Genomic DNA, 25,197 nt, shown 5'->3' on the forward strand with positions numbered 1-25,197 from the left:
ACCGAGAGAGCGAGAGAGAGCTGCTTTATGGGAAATGTAGTCGAACGCCACTCCGTCATCAAATTACTACAACGCAAATTTGGTTTCTTTTTGCGCTCAAGGGATGATTTTGGGCCAGATGGGCCAGGTCATTCGTTGATGAAAAAAAAATATATATATGTATAATAATTTAATAATAAAATTACTGTTTAAAATGTCATACTTTTATTAAAGCATTAATCTGTTTGGGGTAATGTGCACCCGAAAGTCTTCTATAATTCTAGCTTTATTTTCATTCAAAGAAAAGAAAAATGTACACAATGTCACAATGCAATAAAGGATACATAAAGTGTAAGAAAAGTGGTTGCTATAATTCTCAATCCAACCTCAATTATATCTTTTAGGTGCATGAGTGGTACCAATAAAGGTTTCTAAGTTAAACATGTCAACAATGATATCAACTTCCAAACTGTATTTTTTTTTAATTCCATATTTGTATTCCACATTTATGATGTCCTGAACGTGACACAAATAAGTAACATCATCATCGGAAGTCATCATCATAGACGCAAATCGGGACGTTCATTATCTTTATTGCAACATTGTTTACAGTACGATACTGCCAGCGACATATTCAAATATGGACATACAAGAAAATAGACACCAATTGAAGGACAGGAGGTTTAAAAGCACTTTGAAAATTATTATATATTTTTGTATTGGACCAAAGTTTTTACTGCTATTTACAGTATACAAACTAGATATGCATATCGAATATAAAGGGTCTACATGTATTTACATTTATTTATAAATGCTGGCCAATGTCAATGTTATTAATACTTTTAATTAAGACATCACAAAGTGGGTCACTGCGAACTGACAAAGGTTTCAAAGAGGGCTTTTTTCATCAGGCACCAACACAGATAATCACAGTTAATATTGATATTTTTTGTGGCATTTTCTGTTGTGCATGGATAACCAAAATATTGAATATTTCTCACCCCTATTTTAATGACGAGGAAACAGTGGCTGACCCCAAATGAATCACTCTGCACACAAACAAACAAAAACCTCATAAGCAGACACACAGTCACTAACAAAAGGGAGACGGACAATATTTGCTGTGTAACACAGCACGGACAAATTTGACAATGTGTAAAAAAATGTTAAAATACGTACAAGGTTGACAAGATCACGAATGATTTCGAGCAGCAGAGGTTACCACAGCTGACGTCATAAACACATTTGCACTAGATTAGATTCCAACACATGACTTGTGAATATAAAGTTGACACCACTGCATATAGTCACCACAGTTGTGATGTTATAAATATGATAAACTTGCAACGATACAGCCAACTAAGTTGCCTTCACCTTACTAAATTGGACAGTAGAGGAACATTAGAAAAGTTCATGTTAATTCAAGTAACATCCATTGACGCTTTGCTACTTTTATGGAGTTGACATTAGGTTGATTAATACAGCATATATTGTGTTATACAAAAGGGACACGCCCACACACATCAAACCAAGTCCTTAAGAATGGCTACGAGAAGAAAGTGCTGATGCAAAACAGCAACACTGCCAACAGAAGAGCATCTTTGTCATTTCCAAGATAGGATATTAAAGTGGAAGTCATGGCTCAGGTGTTTTCCAGGTTTTGGTCATGTGACTTTCGCATCTTGTGCCCAAAGGCATTTTGATGTTAATTCTTATTACCAGCAGAGGGCAATATATTGTGAAAATGGCTGAAAACGATCAATTCTTATTCCACCAATACGTTAAACAAAAATAGTTTTTGATATTGCTTAGAATTTCCCCCCCCTTGACTTCCACTTTAGTGAAGACACAACTGTTGCTAGTCACTGCTTAAATGGACCCTGTTGTCTACGTGAAACAATGCGCATTGTTTTTAAAGTCATCAAGGAATAGGAACACTGAGAGGTAACTTTCATGAGGTCTTCAATGTACAAAAACACAAAACGGTGATGCCTTGAGATAAGAGTGATCCAAGTTGTGAATTCAAAACAATCATTTAGCTTTGCCTTAATAAGGTTTTCTTAGCTTAAAGCTAAAAAAAGTAAAACACCATAGACGAGCTAATGAATATTATTGGTGTTGCAATGGATCATTTCAAACCAAACCGTGGCAAAAGTAAATTAATATTACTGCAGATAAAATTGAGATTCACTACAACATGTACGTTGCTTATTAAAAACTCATCATTAAAAAAAAAAGAAAATGCTTTTTTTTGTGGGCGAGCGGGGGCAGGCCGGGATATGTGGCATTTTAGTTCATTTCATTTGGGAAAAAGACAAATTAAACTTGTATCTCAAGGCGCCACTTAAGTAGTATTCATTTTAGAATGGAGAGGAGCTAAATTTGAATAGAGAAGAAGCAAACGTGTTTTTTACACAACTGAAAACAGTTTGCGAGAGGAAGGAATGTTGTTGAAAATGTGCTTTGTGTGTGCCACACAACAGCTTGGATGGAAGCTGAAGGTTGCAGATATATTGTAGAAGCATTTCTTCCATTCGGTACAGTTTGGAGGTTTGAAGGAATGTGTGTATTGTCATCTCAGCAACGCTGGGAATCAGATCACGATAGCATGATGTGCCACAGGCTCATAGTCAGCGCAGTGACAGATGAATGTAGAAAGAAATCTGCTGCCTACATTGTTGCTTATCCATCTTATATACATCTCCCCTGACAAGGCACACCCGCTCAACCTTAAAAAAAAAATAGAATTCAGATTTTTTCCGGCTAGTGTTGTGTGGCAGGATGTACAGTACAAAGTTTGTTTTGTGCAGAGACAGTGTCATTCCTCCCAAATTCTCTATGGAAGAGCCAAAACCATGAAGAATAGCAAGACAAACTCACTCAACCAAAAGGAAAGTTAAATTCCTGGACGAGGCTGAAGGCCGTTTAGTGGCCCGTGCTGGCTTTGCTGCTGCCTGAAGTCCAGTCAATAATGATAAAACTCAGACTCATTATCATGAACAGGAAGCCGAGCCCAGCAAAGCAGGCCGCCTATATGAGAGACAGAAAATGATTATTATTTTAAACTTTGAACATACTTCAAATTATAGTGAGACTGACCAAGAGGAATGAAAACAATTGATCCAAAGCATGAGGTCAAGTCAACACTTTCGAGCAGGACTTCAATGTTCTGCCAGGATATGTAGTGTAGATTTATGATCACAACTGTAACATTATTTATGTAATAACTATAGTTCATTCCTCACCAGGATTTTGGGAGTTGAGCGCAGTGGCTCCTCCTCTTTGGGAACAATACGAATGTAGAAGACAGCAGGAAAGATGAAAATAAGACAAGGGGCAGATGTGGCACCTGGAAACACATAAAAAGTTATTCTATGCATGGATTTGAAGTTTGGCACTATGGCGTTCATACCTATGATCCCAAAGATGCCCAAGATGTTTGGGGCAAAGATGACCAGCAGGTTAATGAACGTGAGCAGAGTGAATGCTATGGCGATGTGGCGTGGCCAGTTGAAGGTCTTGTTTGGGAACATCATCTGCTGGATGGCCCTTCGTACCTGATGTCAGGAGGCACAACAGATGGTTAACAAACTTGCTGCTACAGCAAACCACCACTAACCGTACTGGGTGCTGCTTTATGGCATGCTTAAGTGATTTGCTGCCCTCTTGTGGCATTTATACGCAATTACACCCAATTATGGTTTTCACAATATTTCTTTACTTACGGGAAAGAGCACAATGGGCACTGTGAGTGTGACGGCAATGAGCACAGCGACGCGCACACACAAAATCAGCGTGTCATACGGGTCAATGCGACTGTAGGTGTGAAGCAGCTCGGCTTCTACTTCACCTGCATGATAAAAAATGAACAGAACATAAACATCTTCAAAATTACTCAAAATTTAGAAGTAGGCAAACATTTGGTTGAGACAAAAAATATTGTGTATGCATGAGATGCAAAATTAAATGCCAATTCATGCTCATTTTAATATTGTCGTAGTTATTTAATTTGACTAAAAATGTTAAATGTATGCTAAATTGATTACTGATATATTGTATTACTTACTCAATTAGCAAATAAAATTAATAAATACATTTTCCTCGACTCCCTAAAATAGCTAAATTAATGCTGCAAATATTACAAGACTCTTGATAAGGCAAATACTTGCTGTGGCATGTGTCATGAGCATATAAAAAATACTGACAGGCATTATCTTAATTGTGTCCACTAGAGGGCAATGATGTCCTTAGTCTTACTACACGACAGTATTTTTTTTTTGCCTCTGCAGCACTGATTTATGACAATGTTCCAGTCATGCAACATTGACGTTAACCCAGACCACCATCTATGTGCGACAATTTATTTTAAGGCACCAGAGTAGAAATTAATCATCCAAATGGTTGAATATAGCAAAGTGGAGCGAATATTCTGCAGTGGGAGGAGGTAACATTCCTCACCATAGAAGGTCAAGTATCCAAAGAGAGCAGCCAGGAAATACATGACGTACATGACTGCAATGGACATGTTGGCCACATGCTGCATCTTTTTCTTGTTGGGGCTGAAATACAAAAGTATGTGATATCACACAAATACACAAAGACACAACAATAGCGTGTTAGTTTTACCGACATGAACAACATGCTCGGCCATTCACGAAGTGCCAAAACATTTAAAAAAAAGTGTGAGGGGATCAGCCAAACACAAAGTTGACATTGCAGCTCTCTTGTTTGCCAGGCAGCAGATTATTTTCCCAAAAAAGGAAGCTGGAGCTTTTTTTCCCATCATAAGCACATACTTGCGTAGCTCTGTGTAGATGGGCAGCACCTCAGGGTGGCACACAAAGGCAAACGCCAGGATGGGGATGGTGTAGGCAGTCTGAAAATGAACCCCAGAAGGTCACCATAGATACAGCGGCGCCATCTCGGACGTCTTAATCACCGGTTTTGTGCTTTAATGGTCGTTACTGGGCAAAACACTTGACAGAGCTAATTGTTTTCCGTGATTAACTCCCTTGAGTTACAATGCCTTGAATGGCAGCTTCTAAGCACCGGGGCTGTGCTTTGGCTAACCTGCTTTGCTAGCAATTTGCTAACTGTTTGCTAACAACGCGCAAACTGTTTGCAAACAATTATATTTGAATCTCTGTCCATCATGACCAGCTTGATAAATGCCTCAGGTAGGGCGTGACAGAGTGCTTTAAGCCAAGCGTGACCATGCTTGGACTGTGATCTGTCACAGGCAGCATGCTGGAGATAACAAAAGCCTGAATCTTACTTGGGAATTGAGGTTGGCCATTTTGGGAATGCAAGCAGGGTCGTCCGCTCCACCGGGATCTGTGATGTTCAGGAGGCCGCCGGCAGTGCCGTTGATGGTAAAGTCCACAAATGGGCAGGGGATGTTGAACTTCTTGTAAATAACCTGCGAAGGTGCAAAACACACTTGCATGAACGCTAAAGATGCAGTTAGCATATTGAGCATACCACGTGGCCCAAAAGGAAGAGGAGGGGAGCGAACGAGAGAGCAATGCATGGATTACAGCTCGCACAGCCAAAAGTAGGTCAGTAAAAGTCAGACAATCAGCATAGCCTGGAACAGCAGCACGCAAAGAGAATACAAAAGCTGGTGGTGAGATGAAAGTGCCAAGCTTATTACAAGCTGATCACAGTCTATCGGCATATCCATTATGACTACGTTGATGTTTATCCTTAAGACGCCAAATGTCCGACTCGACGTACCGCGATGAGGAAGAACACCATGCAGCTCAAGGAGAAGCCACTGGTGTATCCCAAATAGCCTGGGGAAAGAAAACAATTTGTTAGCCTTACTATATGTATAAAAAATGTAGTGACACCACCATCAAAGTTGAGCACCCCAAAATTTGTACAGTTTCTGACTAGTGTCATTGAATGTAGACTTGAGAAGTTCCACTGAAAATATATGTTCCCTCGCCGCCTGACAGTGGAGAGACTCTAATATTAGATTCTCTAATGATTTCATGGTAGTAGGAGCTCATTATTGACTAACTGCACCACTTTGCACTCCATAATAGTCAGACACTTTGCCTTTGTACAGACATGAATACATGAATAAAGTGGTACTTTGGTTTTTTCATAGAAAGGGGCGTTTGCGCCATACTGGGAGTGAACACAGCCAATTTGTTTTCCTAATGGAAGCGGCTGACTTCATTCAGCAAGAGAGTCACACAGTCTTTGACATTGTGGAAGCTGAAATAGACTCACTGGAGTCCATGCAGAGGATCGAAATGATATGGAACTGTCACAAGACATCGGCAGTTGGATGATGTAAAGTTGGCCAAGGCAGATCAGTGTTGTGAAGTGTGTGCCTGACTGTTTTCAGGAAACATTGCAGTCTATAATGTACGTATGTATAAACAGTAGCACTTGTCTAATCCAAATATGAAAAAGTATGTGTCCCATATGGTCTAGCGGTTAGGATCCCTGGTTTTCACCCAGGTGGCCCGGGTTCAACTCCCGGTATGGGAATGTTTTACTGCGACCTCAGAATTGACATATCTCACCTTATTAGTATATACTAATAAAGTTTAGGTTACCTAGCAATTCATTTACTCACCAAGTTGCTTCATAAGCGCCAGTGGCAAAATCACAGCGATGGATACAATCATCACAAGATAGTTGCCGTTCAAGTACCATTCACTGCAGGGAGGCAGGAAAACAAACGGCTGGTTACAAACACATGGAAAAATTATGACAATAATTAAGGTGGGACTAACTGAATTCTTAATACAGATAAACATTATTACGTGTGACTGTATGAAACAGGATTTTGACTCAAGGGGAGAAGTTTTGCAAAGCATGACCGTGACACAATTTGCCACGCTACTGCCAAAACAAAGCTATTTTTAGTCGGGGTGATTCACTTTGTTTCTCGTATCAAGTGGGGAAATTGCATGGAAGCGCACCCCCTCTTTGTAGCCCGTCTAGCACTCACACACAATGTAAAAAAAAAAATGTAGAGGCTCATCTAGCCTGTTGTCATCATGCCCTCTGGCCATCTGGTCCAGAGATTCAATCTTTCCCTGATTACCACACACACACACAACCCTTCCGCCTTGTATAAAGGGTCAGATGTATAAAAAAAAAAAACATCTGCCAATCAACATGCCGAGCAGTTTACCAGCTACGCGTAGACACACACAATGTCGATTGGTCTGGAGAAAATAGACAAACATTGTTCGTAAGAGGTTTTAACTAGAACTGTCCAGACATATTTATATTCGGCTTACAAAGGACAATCCAAAATTTGGGGCAGAAAATCAGTTCCACCACTTTCCAAAACGTCAATTAACCCACTGGGATGTCTCCTGAGAAACTCTTTACTTGTCTTTTCACTTCAGTTCTAGATAAACTAGAGCTTTGACGTCTATTGACGTCAATGGCAGTGAACGAGTTAAGGGGTCTGAGTGAAAGTGGGGTAAGAGTGAAGGGGTGAAGGGGTAACATCACACCCCAACCCCCAAGGAAGTGAGCATTGTTTGTCCTCGCGGCCACCTGCATATAGCAAGAGATATCCTATGGTTTTACATTTGCGCTCGCGGAGACTCATCGTGTTTTTGTGAGACTTTCCCGGTTCTGCCATGCTGCTCTTCTCCTTCGGGGGTACTATCACAGCTGTTCACACGCCAGCTGCGCCTCATGTTCTACTGGCATGACAGTGAGAAGACTCCGGATGTTAGCCCGACAGAGTAAGTCACCGCACTGGCGCCATTAGGTATTTCCTGTCATTGCTAATTCAACCAGAAAATGATGCTGTTGTTATCCAAAATGCTGCCAGAGTGACTGTGGGATTTTTGTGCACATGTGTCGAAGTGTACCACATCAGTGGCAGGTGTAAATGAAAAGAAATGAGAATTTATTGCTTCCCGCCTGATATATGCAGGTCGCTGTAGGCGCTGTTTATCCTTGTGACTAAAAATGGGAATTAACGATTTGATGTCATGGATCGATGACTCACCCTGCTGGCTTATCCACCTTAAGGAAGGCCTGAATGACCAGAGGAAACTCATACTTGACTATGTAAAGATAACTGGACATTGCTGTGAAAGGGAAAAAAACACAAGATTTCAAATGAAGAGGATTGATTCGTAAAAGATAGTTTTGCATTTTGCACTAGGAAAAGACAAATTTGAATCGCGCATGCTCACCTCCAATGTTTTGGAGCGTGATGGCGATACCTGCTGCCATCTTCCCCGGGGTGCCGAAAGCTCTGTAGCCAAGCTGCTCATAAGCACGAATACCTTAAAGTGGAAGTAAAAAAAAAAAATCAATATATTCTTTGTGGCATCATATTTTGATTAATATTGCATTTGTGGAATATTATTAAAGAAGAAATTTGAAAGTTACATACCGACAATACCAGAAGACTTGAGCAGTAAATGAATGGAATATGATGAAAGGACAGCCACTGCCGTTAGGAGAAGCCTGGAAAAAAAAAAAACAGCATGAATGAATGATTGCCAGCAAAAATAGCTTTTCATTCTTTAACCAAACCAAAATAGAACTTGCAAGTCATACATTTATTTCTTTACTTCGCACTGCACTTAGTAAGCATGTAGTGTAGGTTATTTCTGCAGCTGTGCTGTAGAAACAGGCTGGCGAGTCCCCGTGGATCGCCTCTATCTTAGATTGTTGCTGCAGCTGATCAAGTGTGCTGCCCTTTACCCTCTGACGCACTAAGCAACCACACAGCAGATGGACTCTGATTGACGGATTGAGGGAGAATCCAGAGTCAACAATAATCTCCATCCGACGCTGTTCTGTCTCCACCCGCGAAAATTCTCTTCACTAATGTATCTTGAACCAGTTTCAAAATGTGGAACAGTGAGCCTAAAAGTAAAAAGTGGCACATCTTTTTTTTTTTCATGTATCCAAGCCCGGCCTGGTTCTTCGCTGATCCGAGCACTTTATATTTATAGAAATCGCACGAGATTTTCCATTTGAAGCGGTATGAGTCCCATATGGTCTAGCGGTTAGGATCCCTGGTTTTCACCCAGGTGGCCCGGGTTCAACTCCCGGTATGGGAAGATTTTTTAATCCACTACCTAGTAAAATGATTGTGTGAATTGCATTCTGTCTCTCTTTCTAATAGATTCAGATAGGATATGCTCCATTAGTGGCAGAAGACGGACGGATCTTCACCACCCAAATTCTTTCTTAAGCAAACTCGCAATGACGCTCAGACAATTAACAGTTTGTTATTTCAGCGTGGGTCAATGTGGAAGAATGCCGGGCCGCTTTGAGGTGGAGGAGTTTAGTCGGTGGAGTGGCAGTGGGAGGACAGATCTGCTGACAATCATACAAAGTGACACACTCGGGTCACTGTTGCCCCTGCTCACAGCTTTCCACCACACTGCATTCCGAGCTTGGCCTGAGCTACTGATGTGCTGAAACCTTGGAAGCAGTCAATGTTTGTTTGTTTGCTTAGTTGACTCATTAGAATACAAGCTGAACGGTTCCTAGTTAAAACTGTATTTTCTAAATGACCTGAACTATGTAGTCAACTATAGTCACAATAGAGCATAAATTTCTTATTATCCGTCGTTGTTATTCATGTGAATGGGGCAATGCCCAAGAATTCAAGCCCATGCCAGCAGCGTAAAAGTCAGCATAAAATGTGAACCACAGGCCAAAAGTCAAAAAAACACACTGGGTTCAGCCAGTTCAAAAAGTGAAAAACTTGAGACCACACAAGTCAGCTCAATATAAGAAGCTTTGTGTAACACGAGGGTAAAATCCTCAAGATATGACTGCCTTGGAAAACATCACAAAATCTATTACATAATAAACTTACAAAAAGAGAACGACTCCTGTGTTGGCCATTGCGTATGCCAGTCCGAGGATTCCGCTGCCCATGATTGCATTGCCCAAGTTGAAGACGGACATCCCGAATGATGTTTTCCCCTCAAACTATCACCAAAATAGAAATGAAGACTAGGTTACTACTCCAGAGCATGTCTTATACATTTCACATTGAGAGTCACACGACCTTACATCAGTAAATCGCGTCGTTTTGCTGTTGTCGCCGGCTGACGTGATCTCTTGTCCTTCTGCCTGATTGGCTTCTGTATTCTCAGTTCTGTTTGGGCTTCAGTGGAGAAGAAAAAAATACAAACCATGAGATGTTAGATGAAGAAAAACTGGTTGTTCAGTCAATATCACATGTCCTCATTAGAGTCAGTCATCAAGTCAAGTCAAGTCAAGTCAAGTCAAGTCAAGTTATTTATATAGCCCTAAATCACAAGCCAGTCTCAAAGGGCTCATCATGAAAACAGAACAAAGTATATATTTGTCGAACAGTACAGTTAATTTATCAAACGTAGGTCCACCTCTGCAGTACAGTAACATTCTGGGCACTGTTTCCCTATAAGCATTGTCGAGAGGACATCCATCAGCCAACGAGTGCGCAATTAGAAAATGATACCGGCTCATAATACAATAACAATATGATGACAGGATTGTTTATGAGCAAAGGAGGGACAGCCATTACATGCTGGAAAATGACTGCCGGACAACAGGGACGATATAATTGAGCTTTTAGCTCAGGCAATTATACAGCGCTAACTATTTTTCAATCGGGAGGAAGTCGCTGTCTTGCTTGAAGCCACTTACGTTACATTCACTGTTTGGAGGATCGTGCCCTAAACCCTGCAGTTATGGGACAGTTACTATAGTAACTAGCCTGTTGGGATGATGACATCACTACCAGTGGGCCCACATTATCTCGACAGTGATGAATGTTTGATTCTACAAATCGGGCAAATATTCATTTAAAGTCTTCCGTCGCTAATTTCAGTGTTTGTATACTTACGTTGGGCCATCATCCACAGGTGAGGTAGCCGGCGATGCAGTGGTCTCATCGACCGCATCGTGACCTTTCCCATTAGGAATGGCATTCATCTCAGCGGGGGCCGTCTCCGCGCTCTCTGCAGGCTTATCTTCACTCATGGCTTCTTTGCTGCCTTTGGTTACGCAAGGGGCTTCAGGTGTGGCCTCCTGCTAGCGGAATATGCTGCTTACCTTTGACCAGAGATCTGCAGATGGGAAAAGATTAACTTTATTAATCATCAAGTTAAAAATATAATCTATGAGAATTGTGAAATTAAACTGCGTCAGATTTGTTATACATATATGTTTTGGTTTTATAAGATAGGATTATGGTAAAAATAGCAAAGAAACGGTTTACTTACACAATCTATTTCAATTAGAGCTTCTAACTTAAAAAGAACAACAACCTTGTGGTCTAAATAAAAATTATAAATCAGATTACAAGAAGAATGCAAGCTCTGTGGCTTTATCACACCGTATCACGTTATCACGCTATGGCTGACAGAAATTAAGCCGTTTTATTTTTTTCCTCCTAAGCTGCAGTCTTTGTGACTTCTACAGGGTAACTGCACAATTAAATATTAACATGACATTCATACACACAATTACATTCCCCGACAAATTATTATCAAAAACCGTTGGTCTCTTCTGCCAATGAAAATGTCCAACAGGGCAGAGTTAATAGAAAACGATTCTACTCAGTTTTAAAAGCAATTTGTCAAATTGAGTCGAATGATTTCTAATTTCATTGGGGGTCAACAAAAACCATGGATACAATATGAGATGACTCAGAAATGAAGGTTTGATGGAAAAAAAGATTACAAAGCAGTGTGACCCAATATCTGAAAAAAATAGTGTGTGAGGTATTGAGTAGATGTTCTGACAAATTCCAAGCATAATTGACATATCAACTGACAGGTGGAGGCTCAGCGGAAGGAGCGACTTGAATTTAAGTGTGACACACTTGGCTATTTCCTGGGAGTCATGCAGTGCTTTCTTAGATGACCTGCTGGCTCAGAAAGGCGCCCGTGACATGGTTCTCCTGGACGGTGCTGACCAAAAGCCCCCCTCCCCGCCACCCCTCCAGCTGGCTGGTACTGAAAGGTCCTTTTTGCTGTGTTGCAAAAGCACCTCTGAAGGCTTGAGGGGAGATCACGCTGGGTGCCACACACACACACAAATGCCACGCAGATAAAAAGAGGGAAACCAGCTCGGACCAGCTACCAACCGGTTTCAGCCGTCTGACACGTCTCCCTCGGTCCCCTTGTTTATTGAGGAGCGTTCGACATAGCAACAATGTAGAAGGGTTTTCTGTCGCACCATTCCTGGCAACCACTCAGCGGTCTTTGCTAGCCCCCCTCCGGGGTTTCTTCCGCTCCAGCAGCCTTCCCTCTAATGTAGCTTTTTGTAATATTAGCACGTCAAGCACAGCGAGAGGTGAATACACCTAGACGTCATCCGTCATTCCCGCGTCTCGGTGAGCACGTTGCCGTGAGCTTGGCCGGGCCTCTCCGTGTCTGCGCCTAAGCCCGGGCAACGTGGTCGGGCAAGCAAAGCACAGTGCACAATGGCGCATGTTGTGCCGTTTCCTGGGAACAGGTTGGGTAACAGTGGTACTATTGTGCCAGGGCATCATTATACTGCCGGGGCCCCCTTGGCTGTAGTTTGTTGGACCACTTGAGAGGATGACAACGAAAAAAAACTCGAATTGAAAAGATGCCACCTTGGATTCATAAAATGCCACAGTCTTTTATTCGTGTGAAGCTGTGGTAGAAGTGCTGACGGCAGCGATGGCCTCTCTCTCACATTGGACAAATCGCTGCACAGAACGGAGCTGCCACTCACAGGGTGCACAAATCTCAAGGAGAGTAAGGGGAAGCCATTCGAGGACAATGGACGATAGGCTGTCCGGCGACAGGAGTGCCACCTCAATGGCCTCAAGCAGCACGGCTTCAAACAGCAGAGCTGATTGGTGAGAGTCATCGCTCCTGCAATCAAGGCAGCAGAGGCTTTGCAATTCTATCACTTACTAAACAAAACCTGACTACTCCGTTGGAATGAGTGGCATGGTCGTGAATCATGTGACCCAATAACAAAAGCAAAACAAAACTGTCGTTATTGCGTTAATCATTAAGAGCTAGAGATTTTTATTATAATTATTGGAAGGGTTCAACTTCAGAGCAGGCCTTCATTTTTTTGTTGAAATCGGTGGTGCTATGATGTCATGCTATTTGAGGAGCTCATGCAGCTATCAGCATCCCGTGTGGATACCTGTGGTGGAAACACTAAACACATTAGGGTGTGGTGTACTGAACCGAAATGTATCGCTTGATGGAACATGGTTATAGTCAAGATAATTAGAGCTACGTAATGACGCCACCCTATAGCTTTTGACCGAGGAAAATAAAGGCACACTGAACACAGCGGTGCCTTCAAGAATTTTGTTCCATGACTGCGCTTGTAATGACATCATTCAATTGAATGTAAAGAATTAAATCGTTCTTGCATTACAATTTAATGCCTCAATTCAACTCATTGTGTTGTCCCAACAGGTATGACCGACTTGGCCACTAGGGGCAGTATAATAAAGGCATACAGAGCTATATGGGTAAGAATCGCTCATACTTTTAGTGACACTGTAACTTGAAATATTTTTCATGCCACCTGACAAACTTCTGCTTACTTTGAAGTTAGTTGTCACCATACAGCGCTTATATCTTAAGTTCGCAAGTAAAAACAACAACAACAAAATTAGTAGAATGGAAAACCTCATAAATTGGTTCCCGAGATATAACATCCTAATCCTAAAAATATACTAAAGAATATGAGAGAAGTCACTTCTTTGCAGTTCTACTGCGTGTACACGATTCAAATCACTCCTGCAGCAAATTTGAAATTTAAAAATGTGCACATCTGCAGAAACTTGTTACCAAGATAATTAATTCCTTCCTTCTCTCGCTCGGGCACTTTTTCTATCTCTCTGGTGTTTTTCTTTTCCTAATGCGTCATAGAGCTCTGCAGAACACAGACTGACAGCATGACGCTAAATCTTTGTCAACTGTCGGATTTTGCCGCACTAGGAGACCCAGAATATAACCGTTGAACAACGTTCCTAAAAACATGAACTGGAAGGCAAAAAAGTAGTAATAATTCATTGAAACACATCTGATGATCCAGAGTTGTTTTATCAAATGACGCATTGTGGTGGTTTTTGTTTGAGTAGTAAAAAAGGCTATGTTTATTTGAGACCTCCTCCAAATCAGCACCTCAATTTGAGCCTTGATTTGCCCTGCTCTGACGCAAGCCTTTGTCCTGGGAGACGTCAGCTCCGGAGCAGTTTTGTTGATTGTTATTCCTAAAGTGATACCTGAACAGGCTGACTGTGCACTGTGATTCATCCTCCGTCATTCATATGCATGCGCGCGTTTGTTTTTCTCCTCAGAGAGAGATCAAATGTGCAACTTGGTACTGTAAGTCACGAATGCGTTCAACTTGGTGACGTTCTCACCAGATTTTATTTAATTTTACTTAATTGGGTCTCGGTGGATAATGGGAAAATGTAATCCAGTAAAATGCATCATCGACGGTCAATGATTTGTAAATTCAAAAGATGGGGGAGGAAATACTACAAATATGACTCACTTAAATTTCTAATGCAAATTCCTCACCCGCCCTTCCCGCTTATGATCAGAAAGAGATTTTCAGCAGATTAAGGGATTATAAAATGGTCACCATTTTACTGATGGTCAGCTAATAGATCTATCAGGGGAATATTTTATTGCAAATCAAAAAGCTGGTCTGGATGATGGGATTCGGAAGCATCTCGAGGGATGTTAGGATGAACCCGCTCAGGCTGTTCCATACATTCTTGTTTGTGTTTAAAAATAGCTCCAGAGGAGTGAATAACCTCGCTCTCGCCTCTAACCCAACGACATGTCACAAAGCAGCGTTGAAGTGCTGCTGCATGTGCCGATGAACATGGCTGCTGCCTGAAATGAAAGTAGTAAACACACTGTGGCATACGTAAACTCTGAAAATTGTACCCTTGTTATTTATTGTCTGTGCCTATTTGTTGATGATGCTCAGCAACACGCCATGTGGAGGTTTAGCTCAGAGGTTGCTTTGAGGGTAACTAAACCAGAGATTCAAATCCCGAGTACTGACATCCAATTTTCTGGTCCAATTGGAATGTTTTTTTTTTTAATCATTTAGGCAGAATTTTCGGAATCTTTGACAAGATATTATTGTTTTTTCAATTTATGATTATTACTAAAAATGTACAAACAATAAAAAGCTGTATTAATTAGCCATAGCTTCTTCCACTGTGACTTGTCATCAGATTAAGTTAAATTCTGAGCGTAGCAAATAACAACAGAACAAAAACAACACAAAAGCCACAAAATATTTTTTTCAGCAGGTGTACTTTTGGCGGTATGCCTTGAGCTTGCTCAAATATAAAACATGTGCCTCGGATCCATAAAGGTTGAAAAACACTGCCGTAGAATACATGACTTCTACTTCTCCTAAGAGCCACCAAACAACAAAAAGACTTTGTTCTCCCGACCACCCCAGATTGTCATCCGAGTGAGGTTCGTTTTGCTCTGCGGAGACAAAGGCGGCATGTCCAGTCGGCGAATACAAAGGGGACCAGTGACACAACAGCAGAGGAAAGTGGTCGGAACAATAAGAAAGCTTGAAACCTGCCAACTGTTGTATAATACCATAGCTTTCCCCGCTCAGTCATGTGCCCCCAAAAACAAAGTGCCACCCTCAGTTGGCATCTTTCCTCCATCATTGCACGGGATGCGAGCAGAAGAAAGGGCGCATGGTGGGGGCAAATGGATTCATCCAGCTGGAAGTACAACTTGGCACAGTGTTACACTGCTGATTGCCACATGGAAGTCACAAAGACTGATGAGGAGTCACTCTACTGTTATTTGCTGGACAGAATGGTTATGCGTGTTTGATGACGCTAAGTCTAATAAATGTGAAAACAATTGAGCAAAACGACACAAAATTTTGTTGGGTCCAAATTATGGCACGCTTGATACCAGCTGATGGGAAATACTGCATTCCCGAAAATGGACCAGTCGTGAGCTCTGGCTCAGCTTGTCACCTCCAGTAGCCACCTGTTGCCCTCAAGCCCTTCATCTGACTCATCATACACGAGTGGAGGACTTTGTCTGCTGCAGGTGCACCGAGCCACCCACAACAGTGCTGCCAACCACTGTATAAGATTCTATGACCTTGCAGTAAAAATAAATACACATCTACTTCACTATTAGGCACAAAAGAGCTTTCTTGGTATAGGGAAATACACAGATAAGTTCAATTTGTCTGTTTTAAAGCATCAAATTGCATAATCTGCGCAAGTTTTAAAGATCAAATATGTAATCATCTATTTTTAATTAGTGTGACTGTAAATATCAACTGGGAGTGGAATTAAATAGTCTGAGACTATTTTTTGATTGATGAGTTGAGTCACTCGGGTAAAATTTTTGCTTGTCATTTCTATCTCAAGGGACAACTATATTTTTAGGGACGTTTATGTTTTGTCGTGTGACAAGATTTTTCTCCAAGTAAAACCTTGATTCAATCAAGGCTGAATAATTACTACAATAATACAATCGTAATTACAATCATTCTTGATGGAGTCACCCTTCAGGCTAAATTTGCTGAAACAAGAAATCAAGAAAATGCCTTTAAAAATGTGTCGTCAAGACCTAAACATTACTCCTGTACATTCAGATTTTTTTTTAAGAAAATGCATTCTTCCAATGTCACGTGGACGTTTTCATTTCGAATACATTCATCGACAGCCTTACCGGAGAAGTCAAAGTGTCGTCCAACTCTGGAATAGCTCCGCGCGAGATGGAGCGCTCATTCGCGTGTCTTCTTGCCTGCTTTCAGCTCAGTCCGTCACCGTCCCCCTCTGCGAGAATGTCATGCGTTTTGCCTCCCTTTTAGATCTATTGTGGCCGCTAATCTCCTCCGAGGTGGGACGTGAAGAGTTTTTTTTTTTTTGTTTAGGTCCGCCTATCGCACGCACGGCGTCGACTCCAATCAAAGATGATTGTTGGGAATGTTGATGGAGCGACCCCCCCACTCCTCCACCCCCACCTGCGTGTTCTATCCTCTTCTAATCGTTAGGCGAATGACATACTGTTTGATTAATGATGTGTGGGCGGAAAGGTCAAAGCATTAAAAAAACATACACTCACCCTTTTGCCGTGATGATAAATTGTGTTTGGGAATTTATCGCGGTGGATTTACCGCCTGTTTGCTCGCGCATGCGCAGTGAGATGATGGAGCCGTGAATGAGCGCGTGTACGTCACATGCATATATCTTTTTTTTCCTTAGTATTTTACACCTCTCCTCCAGCAGCGTCCAAAAATATAACTCACGTGGACCTGCCGGACGAACCTGTCCAATTGCAATGTCTTTACGTCACTTGATACGCAATCAAGAACGTATACGGCGGATGGATGTCATATGCACACATCCTATCCTATGTGTGGGTGTGTGGACTCAATTTCTAGGTCATCTGCACACGTTGCTCGAAGGGGATGATTTTTTTTCCCCCTTATCCTCTCTCAGCTCACAAAGGAAGACATGCACATAATTTGATCCACGTGAATTTATGTTCCGCACATTCATCATGTGGCAGAGACAAGCCATTTGTCACCATGGTCCAGGGCAACAAGTGAAGCGCCACGCTGTGGTTATGTAATTTTCCCCAGACACGGCAAAGATGGCGTTCCATGAATGTCTATATGCCTTAGGTAGCAGCATGAATCATCTTGTTGGGTTTTCCCCTCAACTGTGAAGTCAAAAACATTGAATTGGGTCATTTGACCCCTGTAGGACCTAATAGTTTCATCCAGGTCTTTGTAATATTATGAGAAACAATTTTTATTCAGCTAGCAACCAACATTTGTGAGTTATATAAGTAAACATGATTTATAACAAAAACAAAGATTATTTTCTATACAAGCATTTTATGATATACATTTTTACAATTGTAATGATTCAAAGATGCAGCAATGCAGTCATTTATACTGCTCAATTAACATTCAGAAAAAAATATTACTAATGAGGATTTATCTTTTTGTCTATAAAACAATAAGGATTTTTTACTTTAATCCAAGTACTAACTTGTCTCTGGGATGAAAAGTCAACTAGTCCTCCCCTTTCATTTCTGATCTACTTCTTCCATTTGGGACATGATGTACATTAATAAGTATCCCGTGCGCATGACAAGCGTAAACGCGGGACTGTATTACGCAAAAGGGGCTTAGTGAACTGGCATAGATTCGGCTAAGCTGAGAACTGTGGTGCCATGCTAAAAAACTGAGCAGGCGTTCACAAGACTCGCTTTTGAGACATACAATTAGGTGAAGGCTCAGTTTGTGCTGGAGTATTAATCAAAAATAGAATATGATAGTGAGCAAAAAGATCTTTTTTTTTTTAATCATCATATTGCTAAGGCATCTTACAGTTTCCTTTACAAACCCATGTACTGTACATGTTTGTGCAACTAAAATGGTCATGTGGAAAGACTAAATCATATAAGTATAAAATGCCATTCACAAACAGAATGAGTAATTTCGCTGTACATTGTCACCAATAATCGATTACTGCTCAGCGATGATGGATGTGCATGACAGTGTGTGAATGACCGTCCATCTGAACAATCCAGGGCACAATCCGCCTCACAGCTGGAGCAACCATGAATGTAAACCGATAAGAATTAATTTCCTAAAAATAAGTTGGGGTTGAGGTTGTATTTGTCAGTCCATGTCAGTGAAGCGCGCAAACATGGCTTTGCGGACGGCATCCTTGTAGTTGCCCGACGGCGGCACTTCCAAGCTGCTTCCTTTAATTCCCAAGCCGGTACCCTTGGTTCTTAAGGAAGCCTACGAGCAGACACAAAGACGATCATTGGAGGAGACGCGGCGCACACGCCCCTCAGGTAAGCGCGCTAATTGCTTTGTGAGGGAAGATGCGGAGAACATCTGTGCAGAAAACACTCACTGAGATAGGAACAGTGATGCCTTGCTGGTGGCGCCCCAAGCCTTTGCCTTCCTGCCAGCCCATCGCCTGGAGCATCTTGTTTCCGATGTTGTCACTCGTCAGGCCATCCTTGGTGGGCTGCTCGTAGTGTCTGTTGGACAATTTGCGTAACAAAGAGCATCTACAATTTATCTTTTTTTTTTTTTTTTTTACAACTTAAATGTCCATCCATCCATTTTCTGTTTTTACATACACTAGTAGACAAGTTGTAATTTTCATGGTTGCAATATTACTTACACGGTTGGGGCGGCCCGCTTGAAGACTTTCTTAGGAGGATCCGGAACGCCGTACTTCTCTCTCCTCTCTGCAGCCCGGTCTCGGTATTTCAGCTGACATTGACAACAGAAGTTTATTCGCTGATCACTTCCTACAATGCAACTTACACCTTGTAGAATTGAAGCACTTCGTTAGGATCCATTTGAAACTTTTTTTGGTATGAGCTCATACATCTGTACACGAGATTTGCATGAGAATATTTTTTGTCTTCAACAAATGGTTTGAAGATGGAGTTTCAGTGCATCATAAATACTTAATATTACTAATGATTAAAAAAAAACAAAATAATACCTCAGCCTCTTTCCTCTCCAGGTCCTCCAGCTCGTCTTCAGAGAGCTGGGACCGTCTGTGGATTTCCAGGTTTTGCTAAAATAAGACATTAAAGATATTAACTCAAAAATATATTTACATTGCATCAAACCTACGCAGTATTGTCTTATGAATCTCATGATGACATTGTCATTATACATCTAACGTTCATTTTCCATCTGGTGCCGCAACGTTGCGCATGGAACAGATGGCGACGCTCGGAATATTCATGACAACTTGTGGATCACCCGCTGCTCCTCCGTCCTCACCTTATGAAGGTCAGAGAGTTGCTGGTGCCGCAGCAGAGCCTCTTTTGTGGGGAACTGCCGGCGACACAGGAGGCAAACCAACTTGGCCCAATCGGTTATTTTGCCGCTGTCGTCTGCTTTGGAATCCGAGCCACCCTCGTCGGGTTCGCTGACCTTGTCGTTAGCGACGACTGGAGCGATCTGCAGTGAGGGAGAAAAATGAACAAAAGTTCACGTCTCCGTGCATCCAGTGGGTCAAAGGGAGCAGAGGAGCAAGCAAACCTTAGCTGGCGGCTCCTGCTCTGTCAGCTTGACCTGTTGAGTCAGAAGGGGCGGCATCTCAAAAGCTCCTGTCTGCTGAGAGGAAGAAAGTACCGTTAAGATCTATTCGGAATAATAATTCTGATTTGACATGTGGCTTTTGGGATGCTACTACCTTCTTCTCAAAAATGGTGAAACAAGCATCAGCGGCGTCTTTCTTCTCTTCATCCCTTTGCGCCCCCACAGCTTGAACATTGGTTTTAACACTTTCCTTTTGCTTATTTAACGTCTTTGCCCAACGCTCCATGTCCTTAGCGATCTGGAATTTGACAATTCAAGAATTATTTGATTGATCCCAAGGGGAAATATGTCACGTGAGGTCTATACCTGCTGTGCCGACTTGCTTTTGGGCTTTTCTTTCTTCTCTTTGGGCTCCTTGTTGCTGGTGCTGCTAGCTGAAGAGGAAGCGGTGGTGCTCGTTGCGTCCGACGCAGGCGGCGCAGGAACGTAGGCCTGTTTCTCGTTGTCCCAGAAGACGTACTGCTGCGTTTCAGGGTTGTAGTAGTACTAATGCGCAGAAGCATAATAGGACTGATTTATTTTCCTCCCTGCGCCAATCCGAAAATATAGTTACGTAGTCTTAGAAGCTTGAATGTATTAAGATCTATCATCCTGGATGACACTGTGTGCACACCTGACTGTTGGGGTCGTAGTAGAGTCCGGTGATTGGATCGTAGTAGTAACCAGAAGACTCGTCATACTGGTATGTGGACGTGTCTGGGGCAGCTGCAAGCGAGACATAAAAAGACGTATTTATGCAAGCAAAACCCAAACTGACGACTTTTTCCTTTTTATCTTACCAGTTCCAGTGTTGCGGACGGCAATGTTGGCTGCTGCCGGGACCAATGACGGGGCACCAAAATTCGAAGCCAGTTGGGTTGCATCGAGCTGCCCTGCCAACTGATGTGACGGAGAGCATGAGTGTTAAGCAGACGAGAGCAGAATGTAAATAACTAATTGGTACTTGTCTTACATGGAGGGCAGCCTGGTTGATGATGACGGGTTGGAAAACTTGAGGCAAGATTACACCTGCAGGGAGCATATTCTTTATCCCTGGAGCAGCTAAAGACAAATGGCAAAGGTGCACTTAGCAATCACATCTTTTTATAGAAAATAAATATATATACTATGATTACCTCCCAGTATTCCATCACCAGTGACAGGAGGCAAACCTTGAGCTTGCTGCTGCCATCCTTGAAAATTCTGTCCCTATATAAGCGATTGAGGGAAATGTAAAATGAGTTTAAAATGATAAACTGTTTTGATCAAACTGTTTTAGTCGGTCTTTAAAAGGTTTTAATTTAGTTGTGGGCTAAATACCTGTGGTTGATGTGCATAGTTCTCGTCGGTGGTGGTACTTGAACCTTGTTTTAACTTAAGTTGGGAAGAAGAAAAAAAAAAAAGCACAACATAATCAGATCAGACAAGGTAGAATTGGCGCATGGATTTATAAAGTCATACGCAAAACATCAATGTTTGTTTCGAGCCGGAGTACCTGGCTGGCTGACCACTGGGCTGCAGCTATGGCTGTGCTGGCAACAGAAAGTGCGCTGTTTCGGATCGCATCTGCCTGCGCTGACTCTCTGATAAAGGAAAGATGATCATGTCAAACGAAAAGAACTTTTCTACAATTTTCTAGTTTATTAACATGCACTTGTATGCATCGTCAATTAGTGTGTGTGTTCCCTCACTTCTTTGCACTCTTGGCGTAATCCACGGCAATTATTTTACCATCTATCTTCAAAGGTGGTTGGAGGCTCTGGAGAATGGTGAGCAGCTGCGAAGCTTCCTATGTGAAGGAAAAAAAAAAAAAGGTGCTAACCTGCTAAAACATTCAGCATGGTGCCGACTGTTTTGGTCTGTAACATAATGACTAAGCTTACGCACCAAGGGAGAAGAGAGCTGAACAAAGCTGAAGCCTCGATTAAGTCCCGTCTGCTTGTCTTTGATTAAGCGGATGTTGGACGGAGACAAGTTGGCGAAGGGAGCCAAAGCCTTCAAAATCTCATCAATAGTGCACGCAGGGGGAAGGTTCCTCAGAATTATTGCTGTGAACAGAATAAGCAGTCAGGAAATCATGGATGACATGTAAGGAAAAATGTCACTCACTGTCTCCACTGTATTCCCAAGGCTGCTGCGACTCTGCGTTCAAACCAGTAGTTGCATCTTCTACGTGGATGAATGACAATTAGTCAGTAATCACAAACACGGCATGGTAATTTAATATGCTGGAATCAAATTCTGTTGGTTATTCAAGCGGAGACGGTTTGATCCAGAGTCAAATTATAGAAGAAAATGTATTTACTTGGGTGTAGTCTCAACTTACCAGTTTTAGTCGCACCGCACCGGAAACACTTCAGTCTCTTCCGGAAATTGTAAAGACCGCACTGTGGCGAGGCAAAGTCACCATTTAACCCATTTTCCACAAATGACAACCAGGAATTAAAGTGTGCTTTAAAAGACACTCACAGTGCTGCAAAGCCAGTTGTCAAACCTCTGCTTCCTGTTGCTGTAGTTCACCGCGATGTTTCTCTCGTGAATCACCAGCTTGTACTGCGGAGTGAAGAGATGTGTGTTATTTCCGATTTCCGCGTGTTGACGCCGTGGAGGCAGGTGAGGCACCTGCCTCCGACTCTCCACGCGAGTGAGCGCGGTGGGGAGAGGAAAGAGCGGCTGGCCTAACGCTCGCTGTTTAAGCAGAGTGCCACCGGGAGGAAGGGAGCAGACATTAGCCTCCTTTACACAGAAACCCCGCAAAATATCCGAGACGTAACAGAAAACTCCACCCTCAGTGAAGTGGGTTATTAACTTGGGGTGCTTTCATACAGCAACACGGCATTCCATAATCAGATAATTAAATGTCAGCGCTGGCGACTTACAATATTTTCACCACAACAGGGGCAGGAGAAGTGTCAGGTGTTAACACCTTCACACCTCCTTCACTCAAGGTGGAAAATTTTCCACTCAGCTTTGTCCTCCAATTCTGTGTCAGCACTGTTCTAGTAAGCAGCGAGACAGGGGGAAAAACGACTGTGTAAAAGGGGCTATAGAGAGAGACGAGAGAGGCGAGAGAAAAGTGTGTGTGCGATTTTTTCTTTTAACAGCTTGTGTTTGGGGCCGGAGTGCTACCAGCTCGCTCTTCTCTCACCAGACGAGACTGAGCTGGAGCAGAATATGTGCTTTTCTTTGACAAATATGTGCAGAGCAGAATAGTGAATAATTCCCAATAGCATAAGAACTGTGTACACTAAATTGAAAAACAATAAACTGAGGATTTGAATCATTTTGGATGAAAAGGTTGCGAGAAAGCGCGTGATATCGCGAACATCTTCTGGTACGAGCGTCATGAAATGGTATCGTCATCATGGTATCGGGGCACTAATCGCCAAGAGTCAGTCTAAACTTGGTGATTGTTGAGGCAACCTGATTGGTCTCCATCCACTTGGTAGAATCTTGCAAGTGATAAAAGTCCACGAAGGCGAAACCTCGGCTTATACCTAGAGACAGCATTCACATATAGACGGGAGGCGTGTTAGTGAGAAGGCTATGGTGCAATGGTCAACTCACAATGGGTGTGTCCAATTCAAGGTTGAGATTGGGGTTGGGGGGTGCTATGGTCATTTCTTTACATGAAACAGTTACGCTAAGTTCCATTTCCAGGTTCATGGTAATAATGATACTTTACACTTCTGTGTTGGTATCACAATAAGAAATGGCAAAACATATATGTGGGATTTTGACATTGCACACGATTACGGTTGAATTTGGTCAGAACTCACTTTCGAGAAATTCGACTTTGGAGGTTCCATGGCACGTGTACATGTCTATAACTTCATACTTGGTTACATCAGCACAGACAATTCAAAGAGAGATTCAAAAGGAAGCGTGCAAGACAAGAATGTGGGACACTCTAACGAGCACACACATCACCTACCAGTCCGTTTCTTCATCAAGCGGACATCCACCGGTTGCGGACCCGGCAGCTTCTCCAGGGTTGAGCGGATCTGCAACATGGCAGCAAATAGCCAAGACAAACGGTTGTTCGTTACGCTTTGCAGAAAAGTAGCAAGCCAGCGTTTCCATTCAATAGCATAAGTGACACTTGAACATACATCTTCCTCGGTGACATTAAGAGGGAGCCCCCTGAGCATAATCGTCTTGTTCTCCTCTTCTTCCTCCTCTTCTCTATAATCTTGGTCTGCATAGTTTCCGTCGTATTCATCATCTGATCTGTCACTGTTGTGGCGTTTTCGACCCCTCTGCGGCAAAAAGAAACATCACGTAGAGGCAGGAAAAGGAAATCACACAAGTGTCTAGAATTATGCTTCACTCACCTCACGATTGTCTCGACAGTCGTCAAAACGATCTTTGGCTCTGTCATCTGCCCCCTGGCGCTTATGATCCCTTTCAGCATCACGACTATGCCTGTCACGACAATGTGAATCATCTCGCGGATCATCTGAGCCATATCTTCCGCTGCGTTCTCCCCGACTGGTCCTGAAATAAAACCAGAGCAACGGAGAGTCTTGCCACTGTTGCAATTCTGCAAAAACTATACATAAAGTATAATGCATATTGTGGTACTATTATAGGAAATAAAGTAATTGACCTTTTATCAGCTCCCATGCTCTATTGGACAGCAAATTGTTTGACCAATAAACTGTGTGGAGAAAAAATACATTCAAAAATTGTGGTTTTCATAATCCGTTCGTAACCACAACACGTTGTAATGTCGGTTATCATAGTAAATTGAGGACCACCTGATATCCTAAAACATTATTATTTTTATTTAATTATAATTCAAAAAATTAATCAATACAGAAGAAACGCTCCAAAGATTTGAAGCAACGCATTGATCATGCGAACGTTAGCATTGTGAAACATTTCTGATAGAGCATGCTAGCGCGTTACTAGCCGGAGATCGACAGTCCTGCGTTCTTAAGCATAACACCGTTAAAGAAATAGCGCTATAAGCTTGATTAAACATGATAAATACATATAAAAGAAACCCTCACGTACCATCGACTGATGAACCTTTTTGCCTGCACGGTGATCGTTCTTCAATTTTACTTCCGGGGTGAAGGCAAAAAATCTCTTCTACTTCACAAAAATGCAGACTACGCGCTC

General features: G+C 42.2%; 2 protein-coding genes, 1 long non-coding RNA gene and 2 other non-coding genes across 7 annotated transcripts; 3 read left to right on the forward strand and 2 right to left on the reverse strand.

Annotated features, from left to right (window-relative positions):
* Window positions 1-552: 552 nt before the first annotated feature.
* On the reverse strand, window positions 553-17,160 carry LOC119122570 (sodium-coupled neutral amino acid transporter 3-like). Of its 2 annotated transcripts, none has more exons than XM_037250929.1 (16): window positions 16,668-16,946; window positions 10,826-11,048; window positions 10,009-10,102; window positions 9,809-9,924; window positions 8,366-8,439; window positions 8,163-8,255; window positions 7,973-8,054; window positions 6,572-6,654; window positions 5,716-5,774; window positions 5,255-5,398; window positions 4,776-4,855; window positions 4,438-4,538; window positions 3,705-3,829; window positions 3,392-3,536; window positions 3,225-3,328; window positions 553-3,009 (listed from the first exon to the last, which is right to left on the reverse strand). In XM_037250929.1, the coding sequence occupies exons 2-16, from the start codon at window positions 10,960-10,962 to the stop codon at window positions 2,905-2,907; spliced, it is 1,542 nt and encodes a 513-aa protein (XP_037106824.1). In that variant the 5' UTR covers window positions 10,963-11,048; window positions 16,668-16,946; the 3' UTR covers window positions 553-2,904. The 2 variants fall into 2 exon arrangements, with proteins under 2 accessions (XP_037106824.1, XP_037106823.1); XM_037250928.1 differs by lacking the exon at window positions 16,668-16,946 and adding an exon at window positions 17,064-17,160 and having other exon boundaries at window positions 2,899-3,009.
* trnae-uuc lies at window positions 6,412-6,483 on the forward strand. Its single transcript has one exon. It is a non-coding gene; the product is annotated as a tRNA-Glu (tRNA).
* Window positions 8,970-9,041, forward strand: trnae-uuc. Its single transcript has one exon. It is a non-coding gene; the product is annotated as a tRNA-Glu (tRNA).
* Window positions 13,395-16,284, forward strand: LOC119122572. Its single transcript, XR_005097913.1, has 2 exons — window positions 13,395-13,450; window positions 15,415-16,284. It is a non-coding gene; the product is annotated as an uncharacterized LOC119122572 (long non-coding RNA).
* A 1,119-nt stretch (window positions 17,161-18,279) lies between the features above and the next one.
* Window positions 18,280-25,196, reverse strand: LOC119123700 (RNA-binding protein 5-like). Of its 2 annotated transcripts, none has more exons than XM_037252998.1 (25): window positions 25,090-25,196; window positions 24,680-24,730; window positions 24,405-24,567; window positions 24,183-24,329; window positions 24,005-24,074; window positions 23,494-23,567; window positions 22,540-22,623; window positions 22,397-22,457; window positions 22,180-22,239; window positions 21,958-22,118; window positions 21,762-21,859; window positions 21,566-21,653; window positions 21,391-21,444; window positions 21,207-21,279; window positions 21,044-21,132; window positions 20,871-20,970; window positions 20,705-20,796; window positions 20,398-20,577; window positions 20,186-20,329; window positions 20,032-20,103; window positions 19,771-19,950; window positions 19,484-19,558; window positions 19,154-19,245; window positions 18,878-19,007; window positions 18,280-18,759 (listed from the first exon to the last, which is right to left on the reverse strand). In XM_037252998.1, exons 2-25 carry the CDS (start codon window positions 24,694-24,696, stop codon window positions 18,634-18,636), a joined length of 2,430 nt encoding a protein of 809 aa, XP_037108893.1. In that variant the 5' UTR covers window positions 24,697-24,730; window positions 25,090-25,196; the 3' UTR covers window positions 18,280-18,633. The 2 variants fall into 2 exon arrangements, with proteins under 2 accessions (XP_037108893.1, XP_037108892.1); XM_037252997.1 differs by having other exon boundaries at window positions 20,032-20,106.
* Between the last annotated feature and the right edge of the window lies 1 nt (window position 25,197).

This window comes from Syngnathus acus, chromosome 5 (assembly GCF_901709675.1).
Source record: "Syngnathus acus chromosome 5, fSynAcu1.2, whole genome shotgun sequence".
NCBI classification, from domain to species: Eukaryota; Metazoa; Chordata; class Actinopteri; order Syngnathiformes; family Syngnathidae; genus Syngnathus; species Syngnathus acus.